General features: G+C 54.9%; 2 protein-coding genes across 5 annotated transcripts in view; one reads left to right on the forward strand and one right to left on the reverse strand.

Annotated features, from left to right (window-relative positions):
- The window catches only part of col4a6 (collagen, type IV, alpha 6), a 38829-nt gene that overhangs the window by 884 nt on the left and 21046 nt on the right, over positions 1–16899 (forward strand). For all 4 annotated transcript variants that reach the window (XR_013330126.1, XR_013330129.1, XR_013330127.1 and 1 more), the window contains exons 3-6: positions 3742–3856; positions 16278–16482; positions 16589–16696; positions 16811–16859. Coding sequence is in view for 1 of the 4 variants with exons in the window: in XM_077742474.1 (XP_077598600.1) it covers positions 16686–16696; positions 16811–16859 (60 nt within the window). In the remaining 3 variants the exon portion in view is untranslated. The remainder of the gene's footprint in view (positions 1–3741; positions 3857–16277; positions 16483–16588; positions 16697–16810; positions 16860–16899) is intronic.
- On the reverse strand, positions 12–15545 carry col4a5 (collagen, type IV, alpha 5 (Alport syndrome)). Its single transcript, XM_077742476.1, has 49 exons — positions 15288–15545; positions 11527–11583; positions 11360–11449; positions 11216–11260; positions 10994–11038; positions 10847–10909; positions 10711–10764; positions 10611–10637; positions 10447–10527; positions 10290–10352; positions 10195–10230; positions 10065–10106; positions 9892–9984; positions 9731–9784; positions 9571–9627; positions 9444–9488; positions 9313–9366; positions 9183–9224; positions 8986–9079; positions 8620–8910; positions 8454–8543; positions 8272–8342; positions 8006–8197; positions 7752–7920; positions 7574–7666; positions 7395–7499; positions 7222–7319; positions 6965–7115; positions 6772–6885; positions 6515–6682; positions 6317–6406; positions 6085–6231; positions 5905–6003; positions 5733–5822; positions 5511–5650; positions 5304–5430; positions 5028–5207; positions 4902–4952; positions 4630–4815; positions 2823–2956; positions 2686–2758; positions 2546–2617; positions 2315–2443; positions 2145–2243; positions 1832–2044; positions 1587–1764; positions 1407–1521; positions 1141–1313; positions 12–1070 (listed from the first exon to the last, which is right to left on the reverse strand). The coding sequence occupies exons 1-49, from the start codon at positions 15351–15353 to the stop codon at positions 989–991; spliced, it is 5028 nt and encodes a 1675-aa protein (XP_077598602.1). The 5' UTR covers positions 15354–15545; the 3' UTR covers positions 12–988.

Consider the following 16899-nt stretch of genomic DNA (forward strand, 5'->3'; position numbering starts at 1 on the left):
TCTAAAAACAATTCTCCTTTATCATAATTCAGCTTTATTATTGGTTCTACAAATGGAATACAAAAACTTTAAAGTGGTTTTAATGTGACACACGGAAAATGGCTTTGTCTGTGCACAGTATAGTATTTTTTTTTTGGTGAAATGCTAGACCGTAAAACACCCACCATGTACTCTCCTTTTTAGAAATATATATTTATCATATATAAAATTTTGTTATCATTTATAAAGCCTTACTTTGTACAATAATATGTGGTTTGCGTGAGCATAAGTGGAGGCCGCCCGCCCAATAGGCGGCTTGCCGAATGAAGAGCCGATGCGCTTCAAATCCAAGGTGTTTTACACAATATACACATGAGTCATTACTTACAAAAGAAGAAAAGAAGGCGGTAGAGTTAGCAGTCGGCTCGGCAGCAGGGTTAGTATCACCACGTGTCACCACGGACGTAGAAAAAAAAAAGAAGAGGAGGAAAAGTGGTCAAAATCAAAAGCCCCTCGCTCGCTGTCACTCTTACCAAGGAAAGCTACGAGTCAGTGCATCTGGCAACCGGGATGTGCCCGAGTCAAAGTGCCCGTTGGTTAACGCCGAGAGCTTTGTCCGTCCCTCGGACCCCACCCTCCCGTGCTCCCGTCCTCCCGTCCTCCTCACCCACCGGAAAAGAAAAACTAAAGTGGAAAAGCAAGGACAACGAGGTCACTGTGTTAAAAGGGAAAATGCATCTCTGCATCATGGCACCATTTTGGGGAGATCTTTTCTTTCTGCATTTGTTTTGAGGTACTTCTTAAGAAAAAAAAAACAAAGCAACCCCGCCCCCCCCAAGATTTTTTTTTGTATTTTTTTTTTGTTTTGTTTTTGTTTGTTTGTTTAAGCTGTGTCGCACAGTAGCACCGTTGTTTTTACGGGTCGAAGACAAAAGGCCGATGGAATTCCACCGATCACGCCCGCCGTCACCCCGGGCGACTCCTCTCCGTGGGCCCGAACGCCGGCACGTTACGTGTTCTTCATGCAGACCACGCAGCGGCTGACGCGCGTCCGCAGGTTGCCCGCCTTCAGCGTCTCCGACTGGGGCTTGCTGCCGGGGACATCAGGTTGGAGGCGGAGTTAGGATAAGGTTAGGCTCTGGCAAAGATCTGTCGGCGTACCTGAACATCTCGCTTTCGTCCACGGTGGCCAGCCAGAAGCTGTAGGAGTTGCCGTAGTAGTTGCACGTCCCCCTGCCGTGGCACTCGATGAAGGGAGCGCTGCGGAACTCCTCCAAACAAGAGCCCGGGGAGGCCAAAGCCTGACCGGATCCCTCGGCACCGGCGCTGGTGTGCTGCGGGGACCCAAGAAGGAAGCCATTGAGGCCACTTCCAAAAAGCCCGAGAAGACGGGAGCGAGATTTGGCCCATTGGCCCGTCTGTCTCACCATCATGAAGGAGTAACCTATCCACAGAGCTTCCCAGTTGGCGGGGCAGTTGGGAATCTGGATGGTCTGACTGTGGACCGCGATCACCATAGCGGGAGCTTCGCACACCGAGCACCTAAGGAGCACACGGAGCCGGCCTGGTTCAGCCGCACGGCGTCCTTTCCCTCTCCCGCCACCTACCGGCTGATGAATGGCTTGATGCTCTCGCCGGTGATGGGGGCCATGGACATGGGCATGGGCTGGGGCGTGGACAGCCAGTAGGAGTAATCGTTACGGGAGGCAAAGTTGCACACGTTGTTGATGTTGCAGAACATGAAGGGCATGGTGCTGAAGCGCCGCAGGCAGCTTCCGGCCGTTCCTGAAAGGAGGACCCGGATCACATCGGATCTCTCGGGTGTCTGACTTTTTGAATTTGCTCCACCCACCGAGGTCCTGCCCGTGCGCCCTCTCGTTGCCCTGAACGTAGAGCAGGGAGTAGCCGTCGTATATCAGGCTGGTTCCTACCGGACAGAGCGGTACTTCCTGGATCTGGCTGTGTCTGGTGATGAGGAAGCCGTGCGCTGCCGAGCCCGAGCCCGGAACACCTGGCGCCCCCTGGGGACCGTCGGACCCCGGAGGACCCGGGTAGCCGCGCTGACCTGGGGAGATCCGGTGATGTGTTTAGCAAAGTCACTGCCACCTGCCACCGCAAAGCTTTCAAACCCAGAAAAAGATGGAAGCAGTTGGCTTTTGACTCACCGGGCTGACCAGCGGGCCCGTTGTCTCCCTTCCTGCCGGGCGGGCCGCTGAAGCCAGGGGGACCGTCTGAACCGGGATCTCCCGCATCGCCTCCCGGACCTCAAAAGTAACCGAGAAATCCACTTCTTTCACTGAGGTTGACCCATCGTGGCTTCCACGGCGCAACTGACCTGGGAGGCCCTCGCGTCCGGGCGAGCCCGGCTGTCCTACGGGACCGGGCTGGCCCAGGGGCCCGGGGGGTCCGCGGTTTCCCTTGATCACAGTTGTGGGCCCAGAAAAACCGGGCTCACCGGGTGGGCCTGAAGCATAAGAAAAAGATCAGCTGAAAAAGGTGCCGGTAAAAACTGTCCCGATTAGCGTAGCAACAGTAAGTGGAGGGGTTCACTCTGAAATGAGTTTACCTGAAGGTCCAACGTCTCCCGGGTCACCGGTAAGGCCGGGGCCACCGGGAAGTCCGGGGTCTCCTTTCGGCCCTGGTCAAAATGGTCAATGTTCAATTGGGATTCCACCGGAGATGGGCTCTTCATCTAAAGAAACGTACCTGGGAATCCAGGAACGCCAGGGAGACCGATATCACCCTTGCCACCTGGACCGCCAGGAGTACCCGGCGAGCCCTGAAGACACGGTTCCAAATGGGTCACTACAAGATCAACGGGCTGCCTGCCTCTCAAATCTTACCGGGAATCCAGGAATCCCTGGGTCTCCTTTCTGTCCGGGGAAACCTGGCTGGCCGCCAGCACCGGGTATGCCTTTCTCTCCCCTGCCGCCACCGATTCCCGGGCTACCACGAGGACCCTGAGGGCCGGGAACTCCTTGGTACACACAAGATCAGAGACCGGGTGTCACGTTGCGATCGTTGGAGTCACCGCCACAGTGAGGTTCCCCGTTCCTTGGGGTGGCGTCGCTTCAAATAAATGCCTTCACCTGGACGTCTCAAAAACATCAACTCTCCAAACCTCAACTTCTGTACATTTACAAATTCACGTGTCTCAAAGGGTGAAAATCGTCTAACCTGCCGGACCTAGGCTGGCCAGAATTCCCAGGAAAAGTGGAAGGTTGAAGGCAAAAAAAAAAAAAAGAGGTTTAGACAGAAGCATCAAGAAAACAAATATACAATCCAAGGTCATCAAGGTAAGTGGTGGTGTTATTAACTCCAATTCTAGAGATCCATCTCGTGCAGCCTCCTGAAGGTACGTACGTACGTGTGTTTACCAGCATTTCACTTTCATGCAGGACTGTTAGTGAGTGGAGGAATTTGTTGACATTGCAACTGACCGTCTAGTGTCGTCAATAGCAGTCCACCAGTTAAATGCTGTATGAATCCCACAATGATCTGACCCATTACAGCTAAAGAAATTAAAAATCAACTGCGTGAGTTAGTCACACTAGAAGTGATTCTGTGCAAATCTGACCAAATGCATACTATGGCATTCTCAGTGAAATATGTATTTCATCCAAGTGACTACTGGCTATTGGTGGACTTTGAAAAGTGTTCTTGGTACCAACTGTCTCCCAAGGTGCCTACTTGTTCGGGACGCATGACCGTTAGCATGGCAAGCGGGACAAAATGCTGACTTGCTAACTTCTTCTCGGGCAGATCTCAACGTGGAGTTAAGTGCTACTGTGACCGTGAGGAGGAGCGTGCACAAAGAAGAGATCCGACGCCGTCGGTCTGACCTGTTGGACCTGAGGGCGGGAATCGTCGTCGCAAGGTAGGAGAACCCGGGTCGGGAAACCAAGGTCAAATGTAAATGTTAGAGCAAAATACAACACCACCCAAAATGGCAATTTCAACTTCTTCACATACACAACGCACCATTCACATCATCACCATGCACTTGTTTGGTGAAAGAAAACAATTGTGCACAGCCAAGCCAGATAAACACTGGGTTCCACCCTGGCTTGTAATAAAAAGGTGAGTGACTTTGTGAACATGAATGTGTGTGCATATGTCCTGTCCCTTTATATTCAAGAAATCAGACTCAAACACCTAAAGATTCCAATTGATCAGCCTGCTTTGTGAATTGAGGTGGGGTGGGCGAGGTAAGTTTCTGGCTTTTCTGGCAGGATTTAACAAAAACGAAGAGGCCGGAAGATAACACAAAGGTGCGCAAGTGACGGGCAACCCGGGCTCATTCGGGGCGGTGCTTTAACGTCGGCAAGTGGTGGACACGAGGGACGGCAAACCCGTGCTCATTGCGGGTGGTGCTTAGAACATGGACAAAGCTTGGGAACCAGTGCTCATTTAGGGTGGTGCCTCACCATCCACAACACGCTCAACAACAGTGAATTGTGATTGGGTGCAAGTCATTCCAAAACGCCATTTGGATTTCAAGTGACGTTGTGTGAATGGCATCGGGTTGCTACCTGGCATCTTTGGATCGCAATAGCTGCTTTGCTAACAATTTCATCAGAAAGCCTCTCCAGAAACCAGACAGCAAGTGCCACTGGCTGTAAAAGCCATACATCTCCTAGGCTTCTTTACCTGCTCTTCCTGGTGGCCCAGGAGGTCCTTGTAGTCCTTTGGAACCCTGTAGACCAGGACCTGGAGTTCCTGGAGGGCCAATGGCGCCCGGAGAGCCTGGAGGTCCGGGGAAGCCGGCCTCGCCTTTTGTACCAGGGTAACCAGAAGCGCCAGAAGGGCCAATAAGGCCAGGGTCTCCCTTGGCACCTTTTGAAATACACCACCACCACCACCACGGTGAGGGCCAGTGTCAATTAACGTCTGGTTTTGCCCGCGTGCTTGTCGTGGCATACCTGACAATCCCGGAGGCCCGGGGCTTCCCGGTTCACCGTAGCCCGGAAGCCCTAAAAAGAACCAACACATTCTCAGCCCATTCTCCTGAAAACATTTCTGTCTTAATGTTCTTGCCATTTCTTTACCTGGTTCTCCCTTGACACCGGCAGGTCCTGGGATGCCATCCCTACCCGCTTGACCCTTTTCTCCCACAAATCCCGGTGATCCCGGTCGACCGGGCTCTCCCGGCCTACCCGAGGCCCCGGTGAGGCCGGGGCCGCCGGGCCCACCGTCCAACCCCTTTGGACCGGGAATACCGGGAGACCCTGATGAAAATAACATTTCATTTGGGTCAAATCTACAGGATTGGGTTAGGTTAACCCTGACCCAACGGTCACCATGTGTAAAGGTCTATAGCTTACCTTGGAATCCTGGTGGACCTAGATCACCCTTGGCCCCTGGTCCTCCAGGTAATCCAGGCAGACCTGGTAATCCTGGAGTCCCTTTGGATCCTGGGCTTCCAGGGAAACCTGGCTGGCCAGGATCTCCCTACAAGAGTCAGCTAGGTTTCCTAACTGCAATCTTTCTGCAAGTTTTCCCTTTTTCAAAGTCCTCTTGTTAAGGCCTACCTTGATTCCGGGTTGTCCGGGTGGCCCTACCCCAGCCGAACCTGGCTCACCCTTGGAACCCGAAAAACCAGGGGATCCAGGCTGTCCCGGAGTCCCGGGTAGACCTGGCTGGCCTGACAAACCCTTCTGCCCTGAAGGACCTGTGGAAAGTAGGACCGCATGTGATAACAACTGCTTGTTAGGAGTTCGGGCCTTAGAGTCGGAATGGTGTTCAAACTCCACCTGGGAATCCCATTTCTCCCATGCTGCCTTTTAGTCCTGGAGCCCCAGGACCACCAGGTCCTCCTGGAATTCCAGCATCTCCTTTTGGTCCTGTGTAGAACAGTGCCCAAGTGTTAGGCATCTGTTGGTCCAGATGGTGGCTCAGTTTCTACTTGGAGTAGTGAAGCCATACCCGATGGTCCAGGAAGTCCGGGACGTCCATCTGATCCTGGAAGTCCAGGGTCACCAGTGACACCGGGGATGCCCTTCTGACCAGGAAATCCTGGTGCCCCTGTAAAGCGTAGAGTGCGACAAACACTTTCAAAGCTCGAGTCCTATGTTGGAAGGGCGACAGGTGTGTTAAAAGTCGTGCCTGGCAGTCCCGGGTCTCCTTTTTCACCCTTTGTGGAAATATTCGGCGGGGTGTATCCAGGGGGACCTTGTTCCCCAACGCTGCCTCTTTCTCCTTTGGAGCCAGGACCGCCAGGAATGCCATCCCTACCAGGGAATCCAGATTCACCTGATAATATAAGAAAACAATCTATAGGTTTCATTCTCTGGTTCATCACCAGCAACATTTCAAGTGGGTGTAGGTCAATCAAAACCTTTCTGTCCAGGACCACCAGGTTCCCCAGGACCACCACGTTGTCCCGGTGTTCCGGGAGATCCGATCGCACCCATGTCACCTTTAGGGCCTAAAGGCAAGTGGAAAATGGGAATAACAGCACAACTACTAGAAGTGGCGCATCAACAAATTTTGCCCGTGACAGTCAATTTCAAATGTTCTTGTAGGTATTCTTTACCCGGCAGTCCAGGAAGGCCATCTCGTCCAGGCCCTCCTGGGGGTCCTGGAGTTCCAATTGGCCCTGGAGTGCCAGGGAAACCAGGATTTCCCCTGTCTCCTGGCAGCCCCGGAATATCCAAACCGGGAGCGCCAGGGTCTCCCTTTGCGCCATTCCCTCCAGGGAATCCTGTTTGGGTGAGAACACTGGCTTATTCTGTTTGTTACGAATGTGAAAAACATTCCAAACATGTCAAACGGCTTTCAAGTACTCCTTACCAGGCACGCCCATTGCGCCGGGAAGTCCAGGGGGTCCCGGAAACCCGCGCGTGCCTGGCGTTGGTGGTCCCGGTGGGCCACGAGGTCCAGGGATACCAGATGTTCCCGGGTCACCTAGGACAATGGAAGAACCATGTTGGTCTGGGGTCGTTCCTTGTCTTGTAGAAGGAATAAAATGGCATGATTCAAATACCCTTAGCCCCTGGTGCGCCATCAAATCCGGATCTTCCCGGTGACCCAGGGCTTCCGGGGAAGCCGGAGTCTCCTTTGGGCCCCAACAGTCCTTTAGCTCCTGGTACACCTGGAGGGCCGGGAGGACCCGGGATTCCAAAGCCAGGTTCGCCCTGTCAAAAGGTGAAGGCACAGAAAAACGGAAACGTTGCCAATTTCACTTTGCCCGTTTATGGTTTTCCCAGAAGGGGTAGTACGTTTGGAAAAATCTTAGCTGACCTTTGCCCCAGGGAATCCGGGCTGGCCTGGAAGGCCGTCTATTCCTGGTCTACCTGATCCTCCCGGAGCGCCCGGTTGCCCAGGGATACCAGGGAAACCTAGAAGGCATGAAGAGGTGGTTGCACTTAGTTATCGACAAAGGACAAACGAAAAGTCATCACTTGCAAGATTACCTTTAGATCCAGGAGGTCCCGGTAGTCCGATTCCCGGTAGTCCAGGGTCGCCCTTCGCTCCCGGCCCTCCGGGGTATCCAGGCTGACCTGGCTGACCTGGGTTTCCTGAAATCCGAGAGAAATGATCAAATTCCTTGTCCTCGACACGGTGCTGTGGTGCTGGGTTGAAGAACCCGTACCTGGTGCCCCAGGGACTCCTGGCTCACCATCCAGACCTCTGGCCCCGGGCTGGCCCTTTTCTGCCACTGCCACGCCTGGCTCGCCCTTGGCACCTGCAAGCGACAGATGGGAACATTTAGTTTTCCTGTCACGTGATAAATCTAGCCGACAAGCGACGCAATCAAAAGTCTCCGGTACCAGGTCGACCGGAAACTCCGGGGCCGCCCGAGACACCCTGGACACCCTTTTCTCCAATGGCTCCTGGGGGCCCAAAGCCAGGTGGTCCGGGCGGGCCACGATCTCCTCCAATCCCAGGAGGACCTGGATCACCAGGGCTCCCTCGCTCTCCCCTGATTTGAAGCGATCCCTGTCGGATGCAACAAAATAAGATGTCGGTGAACAATGGTGGGTCTTAAAACCCAGAGTCACCGGAGAACTAGATGGCAACCCACAGGAGCTCCTTTGGGGCCCGGAAGACCAGGCTGTCCATCGCGACCCGGCCGTCCGTCTAGACCTGGAAGACCAGGTGCTCCGGGGAATCCCGTGTCACCCTTCTGACCTCTCTCACCACCGCCAGAGATGGCTTCACCCGGATCTCCCTTCTCTCCTGGGAATCCGGGAGGACCAGTAGGCCCAGGAATACCCTGTGGAATGCAGAGACCAGGAGATGTCAAGGGCAAAAAAGTACCAGGGTGAATATTGTGAATGTTTCACTCACGGGTCCTCCATTTGCGCCGGGCGATCCAGGGAAGCCTATTTCTCCTTTAATACCCGGAGCACCTGGATTTCCTGAATACACCCGAGAGATTTCCATTTTAGTCTGGGCCTTATCCAGACTGTGCGTTAACATCTGTTCTCACAAAAGGGATTCGTCGATCAAAGTGCGAGTTATGGTGTTACCTTGGTATCCAGGTTGACCTGCAGGCCCTGGAGGTCCACGGATGCCACTGGTGCCACTATAGCAGTTGACACAGGTCTCGCCCTTTTCACCTGAAATGTCAACAGAGACCCATGGATTGATTCCTTAAATATCAACTCCAAAGAGTCTACCAAACTGACATCTGACCTTTTCGTCCCGCATCTCCGGGGAAACCCCTCTCTCCCGGTTGGCCGGGTCGTCCGGGACTGCCGGGGAGACAGGCTTCGCCGCCGCCGGTGGAGGTGCCTTCGGGCCCGGGGGGCCCCGGAGGCCCCGGCAACCCATTGGTCCCGGGGCGCCCCGGAGGTCCCGGAAGAGAGAGCCCCGGACTTCCGCTGTCTCCCTTTTGACCTCTCTCCCCAGGGAAGCCCGGGGAGCCTGATGAGCCTCCGCCGCCGCCACCCGGAATTCCCGGGGGTCCCGCGGGTCCTGTCACGCCTAGAGGAGGTCCGACAATTTGTAAAGACTGCCCTTACTTTGACTTGAGTACAGACAAGTGGGTTCTCCACTGACCTGGCAATCCGCGGTCTCCTTTGTTGCCGGGTGATCCAGGGAAACCGGGCTCCCCTTTTGGTCCCACCTGCGCGTTCGTGGATCCGCCAATCACCTGGTGAGGCAAAGTGCATCAAGACGAATCCGCCACGGGAGACTCCGAAGACTACGGTCCAACGGGCTTATTTCTTGGCACCCGAGCATGGTAGAATACGCACCAGTCCCGGAGCACCTGGGAATCCACGGTCACCTTTGGTACCCTTCCGAAGAAAAGATTAAAAAAAAAGTTGAATGGGATCAGCCATCACACGTAAATCACGGCCAAGATTTCCAACGAAAAGAACGCACCCTCTCCCCATCTCTGCCTGGGGGACCTGGCGAGCCCGACTCTCCTTTCAGACCCTGGGAGAAGAGGGAAATCAAAGCAGTTCTGAGCAGTCTGTCATTTCAAGCATTGAGCCAGAGTTCCCGGGACTCACCAGGAAACCCGGAGCACCCGGGTCGCCGTCTTTGCCCGGTTTGCCCTGTTCAAGGAAATCCAAAAGGCCAGAGGTGAGACATCTACGCGTCAAATGGGGCCAAACGGAGTTGGCGTTGAAAACTCACGCGTTTGCCCGCCTCTCCCGGTTCTCCCTTTTCTCCCTTCTGCCCACCGGGGGTACCCTGAAATCACCAATCCAACACAGACAACGTCCATTTACCAACAAGTCCAATCCCACGGTTCAACTTGATGCCCAGCCTTTTCAAACGACGGCAACCCACTTACAGGAGGACCTGGGTAGCCCGGATCACCGGGTAGTCCAGGGAGTCCGGGGTCACCCTTTCAATGGACAAGTGCAAAAGACTGAGTACTCAAGGTATACAAGCAAGGTGTGCGCATTCATCGCCACTTATTTCTTCCCTCTCTCGGGAAGTCGGTAGCTGTACCTTGTCTCCTCTCTGAATCTCGGTCTCAGTTGGCCTCTTCTGCTCCCCGACTTGGCCCGGCGGCCCGGCGGGTCCTGGCAAACCGGGCTCACCCTTTGCGCACAGTCAAATTGGCTCCAAGTCAGTTGAAGCCAAGAGAATTTGAAAAGCAGAGCCTTGTCAGGGGACAGTACCTTTTCACCTTTGGGTCCTTGGAAGTTCAGTCCCATGTTCCCCTATTTCAGCAAAAATAGAAAACAGAGATGGATCACCGTGACCATTCTCCTTTCAACAAACGATCAACTCCCGGATGACAGAGCTCACCTTTGGTCCCGGAGGACCCGGAGGACCCGGTCGACCCTGCCACACAAGCATGGAATCAGCAAGTGCACGGTCAGGCGTGAAAACTGTCCGCTTACCTCAAAGCCTCTTGTTCCCGGAGGGCCGACGGGACCTTGGTAGCCGGCGGGTCCCGGAGGACCCTGGGATATTTTCAAGGATTACGTAAGGGTAAGTCAATGGTTCTTACTCTCCTCCTCTGCTAATCCGTGACACGCCAGCACGAGGAAGACTCACCGGGACGCCCGGCAGTCCGGGGAATCCCACGGATCCTTTCTCCCCAAAACGATTGGTCGAGATCACGTCACCGGGATCGCCCTGCCAAGCAAAATGGAAGCGTTTCAACGTTGGAAACCGGTTTTCCCATTTCATCCATGGCAGAGTATTTCAAAATCCCCCACCTTCTGTCCAGGAAGACCAGGTGGACCCTGTGGAAGAAAATGATGAAGTCCAGGCTGACTGCGCAAGTGCCAAGTGCATTTCTTTCGACTCTAGACTCACCGACAGGCCGGGCTGTCCTGGGATCCCCGAGGTTCCCGGGAAGCCAATGTCACCCTAGAGGTCAGAGCAAGACCAAAATCCAAATGTTTGAAAGCGGGACAACGGTTGGTCTTTTCATGTACTATCCTCCACGTACTTTTGTCCCGTTGCAACCTGGCGTTCCTCTTGGTCCTGGCGCTCCATCCTGCCCGGGCAGACCCTGTGAAACGGGAAAGGGGTCTGAATTGAGAAAAGGACAAGTGCACTGAACTATGGTGACAGTTTTTGTAGGGTGAAAGCTCACCGGAAGCCCCGGTGTTCCTGGGAATCCAGGCAATCCAGGAGGTCCCTGAATGGAGGGGATAATAACAATCAGTGACAATCTATTTATCGCCTCACTATCCCCAGGTGGTGACCTCTGCTGGAGACCAAGGGGAACAACAACACCCTTCCCAATGTGCCAAATCTGACCAAATTCAACGGGTTGCGTGTATGTGCTGTTGCTGTTGATTGGGACAACACTCACTCTTATTCCTTTTGGGCCAGAAAATCCCATTGGACCGTCACTGCCCTGGAAGAAAAAACAGAAGAAAAAAAAACAAAAGAAGGGATTGGAACGGCACCTTGGTTCGAACTGAAAAGCAGGCAAAGTACAGGCGCGCCGACCCACCTTCTCCCCGCGAGGTCCAATCGGCCCTTCTGGTCCCGGAAAGCCCGGTACTCCCGGCTGTCCGCTGAGACCTGGGAAACCCCGTTCCCCCTGCGCACCCGATGGCACTTTGAGCACAGGCGGCCACGTTGCCCGCCAGCGCGTTTGGTCAAAAAGGCGAAGGTTACCTTGGTTCCTTTGACTCCACTGCAGTCGCATTTGGATCCCGCACATCCGTGGCAAGCCTAGTAGACAAACACGCCTCCATTTTAGCTACTAGTGTATATTTTCAAGCTACACTTAATGGTAGCAAGTTTGAGTTTGATTTCTTTAAAAAAAGGGACAGCACTTGTTGATGAACATATGTAAACATACACACACACACACGAGTAGCAGTTTTAGACAGCATTGTCATTGCAATTATGTTCATCTTATAGGTGGCTAGTACTTTCACTCATGCATGTACTTGTTCAAATACATTGACTGAAATGAAATGATTCATCTTTTTCTGGCCGTTGAAAAGGTAAGTTAGTCTTAAACTGTTGCAACTTTGAACTTGTGTGTAGAATTGATGAAAAGCTACCAGTTTGCACCACAAGAGGGCGCCCACGAATACTGTTTTCATGGGACGGCAACACTGAGAGTGCAGCAGCCGGCCCCTTGGCTTCCCTTCGCCTCCCCTCCCCTACCCTTTCCCTTTGCTTCCCTGGGAAACTTTGTACAGGTTCCAAGCGGGCCACTCGCATCCACAGCTCCCACCACGCAAACGGACTTTGTCGTGGGAGGAAGCTGAGGAAAGAGTTCTCCCCCCCGTGCATGTTGAATGCATCACTTCCAGCTGGCCATCTCAAAACAATCAATAGTCAGGGAAAAAAAACAGGAGCAGCAGAAAGCCCAAAGCGGGAGGGGGGCGAATGCCCCGTATGCCCCGCACGCCCCATTGCGTTGGCGCTGGCGCCGGCCTCGTCAAGGCCGCACGGGGCCGGCGTGTTGTTACAAGGGTCGGCCGGCCGGCTCTCCGGATTAGCCTCTGGTCTGCTTCAGCTCAATGTGGTCTGGGATGAGAGCTCGCACTTTGTTTTGCCCCGTGACAATGGGGGAAACAGGCGGGGGGGGGCGCCACTGTCGACCTTCAACCTCGACAAACAGCCTTTGGCCTCCGAGTACGGACAATACCCAGACTCGCCCAGAAGGCGGCGCTGTTTTACGGGATGACACGGCCGGGAAATGAAAAAAAAATCCGGCTAACAAACTTGTCCAGCACGAAAGGGACCACTGGAAGGTGACGACGCCGCCACCACCGAAGCAAATGTTTTCCCTCCCCGTCGGCCCCAATGTCTGAGTGTGTTTTGACTAGAAGAGGAAGACCCCTAGCTGCAAATCTCCAGCACCCCCCGCCCGCACGCACGCACGTGTACGATCTTGTCGCTGGCGTCTCTTGGGATCTTAGCGGGACGGCTACGTCCCCCTCGGGTTCCACTTGACTATCGTGTAAATCAGCTGCTACATTCCAGAGTCTCAGTGGAGGATGTTTAGACATCTGGGCTACTCGGCTGCTTGGAGTGACCCAAATGTGTTTGGATGAGCCCGGGCCTAATCTCAACATTTACCGCCGTTATAGACACAACAAGATAAGCGCTCCTTTCTGGGAGAATGTGGGGAGGGTGGACAGGCGCTCTTTTCCACTTCAGCCACCCGGACCTTCTCGTGGGAAACTCCTTTCACCTGGGAACATTTTCCCCGAGCCCCATTGGCGTCGAGGCGGCGTGCTGCAGCCGTCGGCAGCCATTCCTCACACTTGTTGACAAATCAAAGCCTCCCACTTCCTTTATGGTCTCATTGGAATGATTTATGGAGGATTTAGACAATCTATTAGACGTCTCCTCTGGCAAGCGCCGGCAAATGTCGGCCCAGACACGTTCCCTCTCGCCTGCCCGTCACTTTTGCACTAGGCGTCTTGCGCGGAGGCGGGCACGTCGGGGCAGGTTTCCAAAATGCCCCGCCAATGGAGCTCGGGTGGCCCCCAATGCGGAAGCCGCCGTCGCTCCGCGCCCCCCCCCCGTATAGGGGGCGGGGAATGCCTCGCCCAACGGCCAGCCCGACCGACTTCCACCTTTTCCCAATGTCCTCCCGCCGTGGTGTAAAACCACGACGGAGGACGTAGGAAGGAAGGCAAAGGGCGAGAGTGGCCGGGCACCCTGACGCTTTATCCCCCCCCCCCCCCCCCCCCCCCCCCGCCCCAGCTTAGTCGCATTCCAGCCACCGCGCTGCCCCGGATTAACCGAGTCTGTGCCATTCGAACGCCATTTGGGAACTGGTTTGGAGGGCCCCCCCGGACCCAAGCGTGGGAGTGAGGGAGCGGGACGGCGAGCCCGATGGCCCGCCGCCGCCACCTTGTGTCACGACCCCATTCCGACCTATAACTGATGGCTTGGCTTCCTAAAGTAGACAAGAGTCCAGAAGCATATGACTAAACGGCTCCAAAATCCCCCCCTGTCTGATTTTCTCATCAGCCTGGCACAGAAGCACTTTGCGAAAGGCTCCAGCCGAATCCCCACCGAAAGCTAAAGGCGGATCCGCCGCCCGCGTTCCGGCCAAAGCCGGGAACGCGCTGACGGCAAAAACATCCGCTGCGTCTTTTACGCTTCCCTTCTTTAGCGAACATGGCACACGGGCCAAAACCCCCCAAGTGGTGGCCGCCGGGCCTTTTTCGCTAGTCGATCTGCACGCCATTTAAAAGGTTCCTTCTTTGGCTGCCAGCGTTCCTGGCAGTCCACGGAGTGGACGTCCATAGCCGTCCGCCAGTTAAGCTCTTTGCTTGCTTTTTTTCAGCAAGTGACTTGTCCAAACATTTGCCACTGCTTCTCGTTGACTTTTGGCCAATTGTGACTTCTCGCGGCGTCGTCGTTTCTTAAGCGTATACAAACGTGGGGCGTGGTGTCTCATCGAGCCTAATGAGGACAATCGGAGCCGTAACGGGCCAAACCCATGCAGGAATCTGACATTGGACGCCGAGGCCGCCGCGCGCAAAAGAGCCGAAAGAAGGATTTGCTGGAAACGTGATGTCACGACCCCAGGCTGTTATGGCTAGCCAAACTCGGCGGCGCCGTCTCCCGATGGGCGTGTGCCCGGGCGGGGAGGCGGGCCTCCAATCAATGGCTTGTGGCCGCTTTCAAAGGGAAGAGCGTCCAGGTGTACGTGTTGTTGCTGAACTCGTTCACCTGTCTCGCTCACATTTAATGCAGGAACTCCTTCTATACCTAAAGAAGTTCCAGCAACGCTCCACCAGGGGGAGTCGGTGAGCTGAGGTGTTTGGAATAGACCTGTTCCTAAAGGAATGTCTTTTCTTTTTTTTTTTTTTTTTTCTAGGTGTCTCTAAACAAGCGCCCGTCCGTCCGTCCGTCCACACGCTCGGGACGGGACGCCCGTGGCTTTCCACCGGCCGACAGCTTACGTGTGGATGTTGACAGGTCATTGGGCAAACAGAGTTGCCTAGGTGACCGGCAAGCAAAAAGCGCCTGAGCCACGCCTGCTCCCAGCGATCCGTTGGGGGTGTGGCCCCGCCTGCCCGCTTGCATCGCTCTGCATGTATTTGGAATTATTCATGAGGCTTCATGGAAAGGGAAGATGACCAGAGGCGAGCGCGCTCACGCAAGCACGCACGCACGGCTTGACTTTCCACGCGCAACCCCGCATCTAAAGTCAGGTTGGCAAGCGCGAGCAACAAGTCCAATGTCCCCCAAAGACGCACGCAAGCACCTTCTTTATCTTGGGAAAGTCCCCCTTGCGCTAACCCCCTGCTATTTTGTCCCGAATGGCAACGGCAAAAGCAAGTGGGTAAAAAGTCGCAGAGCGAGGACCCCCTTCCCCCTCCACAGGGGGGGCCGGCAGAGAACTCTGGTATACTCCAGAGCGTGTAAACCACGGGGCAAAAATGAGTGGGACTTACCGCAGAGTTTGCCCGCTGCGCGGCCACGCACAGGGCGAAGAGCAGCAGGGTCAGGCGGCGGGACATGTTGGTTCTGGTCGCTCGGGACTCCACCGGCCGGCAAAGCAAAAGCGCGCCTCTCTAGTGGACGCACATCGCCCGACGAGGAGGGGGAGCTGACGGCGATCTGAGAAATGGGGCCGGTGCTGTCTGGCTTTCTTTCTCTCTCTCTCTCTGCCTCTCTCTCTCTCTTTCTGGCTGGTGGGAGCTTGCAATGTGCTCCCGTTCCTGGCTGTGCTAAAGTGCGGCTGTGGCCCCCCCTCTCTGCCTGGGCTCCAGAACCTGCCCCTGCCCCTTCCTGGCCGGATCTACTTCCCAGTGGCGGCGCGCAACGATCCCAGCCTCTCGCAAGCGCGCACCTTTTGGTCGGGAGTGTGTGATGAGGCCCCGCCCCGCCTGCCCCCCCCTTGTCAAAGTTGCAATTTGGAGCCAGTGTCAACGCCCCAAGTGTGGCTTGCTTGTTTGGGAGGCGAGGCGGAGGGATACGGACCCTCGCACCTTGTTCCACGGCGCTTAAACGGCCGTCCGGAATAAAAGGCTTGATTTGTTTGATACGCCCCGACTTGTTGCATTCCTCCCACATTATTCCACCTCAAAAATTGGCGCAGGACCCGCACTCGCCCTCAGATTGTCTAACTATGCCAACATCATTATCATCATAAAGTTATAAAAGGGATGCAAATAATACTATTACCCGCCTCATACTGGGGTCGAAGCAATAATCCTAATTTGGATTTTGGGAAATGTCAATGTGAAAAATGTGCTTTCAAGGAATATGGCTAAACAACAGAATTGCACCCTATTGTTGTATTTTGTGGAATGTACTTGAAGCCATTGATTTTTCCAAATGGTCCAAATGGCCTTTCTTGGGTACAAATGACATTGGAGACTTCCAGTAGGAAGCTCCTTGCTTTACTTCAATTTTCTTTCTCTCTTTCTTTCTTTTTCAAGGAGGTCCGCTCTGTGCGTCTCTGGCCGTCAATGGAAGCCGATCCCAGATGGGGCTCCGGCTCTCCCGCGTGACATGTGTGGACAGACTTGGCCCCGCCCACACCCAGCCGGCGGTGGATTAGGGGGGGGGGGGTGCTCTCTGCTGCCGAGTTGAAGCGCCACAGCCGGGAGAGCGCACCAGCGACTTGGAAGCTCTGCAACTTTGGTGAGTATGCGGCGTGCTCAAAAGCCGGGAAAGCCAAATTCCAGCCGGCCGTCTTGTTAAACCAAAACCCCTCCCCGCGTGCGTGTGCTCGCCGGCCGGCGCTCAGATGACGACGGCGGGATCTCGGGAGGAGAGCCGTCCGTGAGCGCTTCCTGGCCAGTGCCGCGCGCGCCGCTAAACTTTTGGGAGTCGCTGCTCAAGCCATGAACTTCCCGTGAGTACTCTTCAAATCTTCTTTTTTTGGGGCGTGGGATGCTTTGGGCTGTGGTTGACCCTCACTCGGACACTCACCGAGCTGCTTGCCTCTCTCTCTCTCTCTCTCTGACAGGCTTTACGTGTTGGCGTTGCTGTTAGCGCTGAGCCCTTCCTACCACGCAGTGAGTGCCGTTTGTTTACTAGCGTAGCGCCAATGTTTAT

This window comes from Stigmatopora nigra, chromosome 20 (assembly GCF_051989575.1).
Source record: "Stigmatopora nigra isolate UIUO_SnigA chromosome 20, RoL_Snig_1.1, whole genome shotgun sequence".
Classification (NCBI taxonomy): domain Eukaryota; kingdom Metazoa; phylum Chordata; class Actinopteri; order Syngnathiformes; family Syngnathidae; genus Stigmatopora; species Stigmatopora nigra.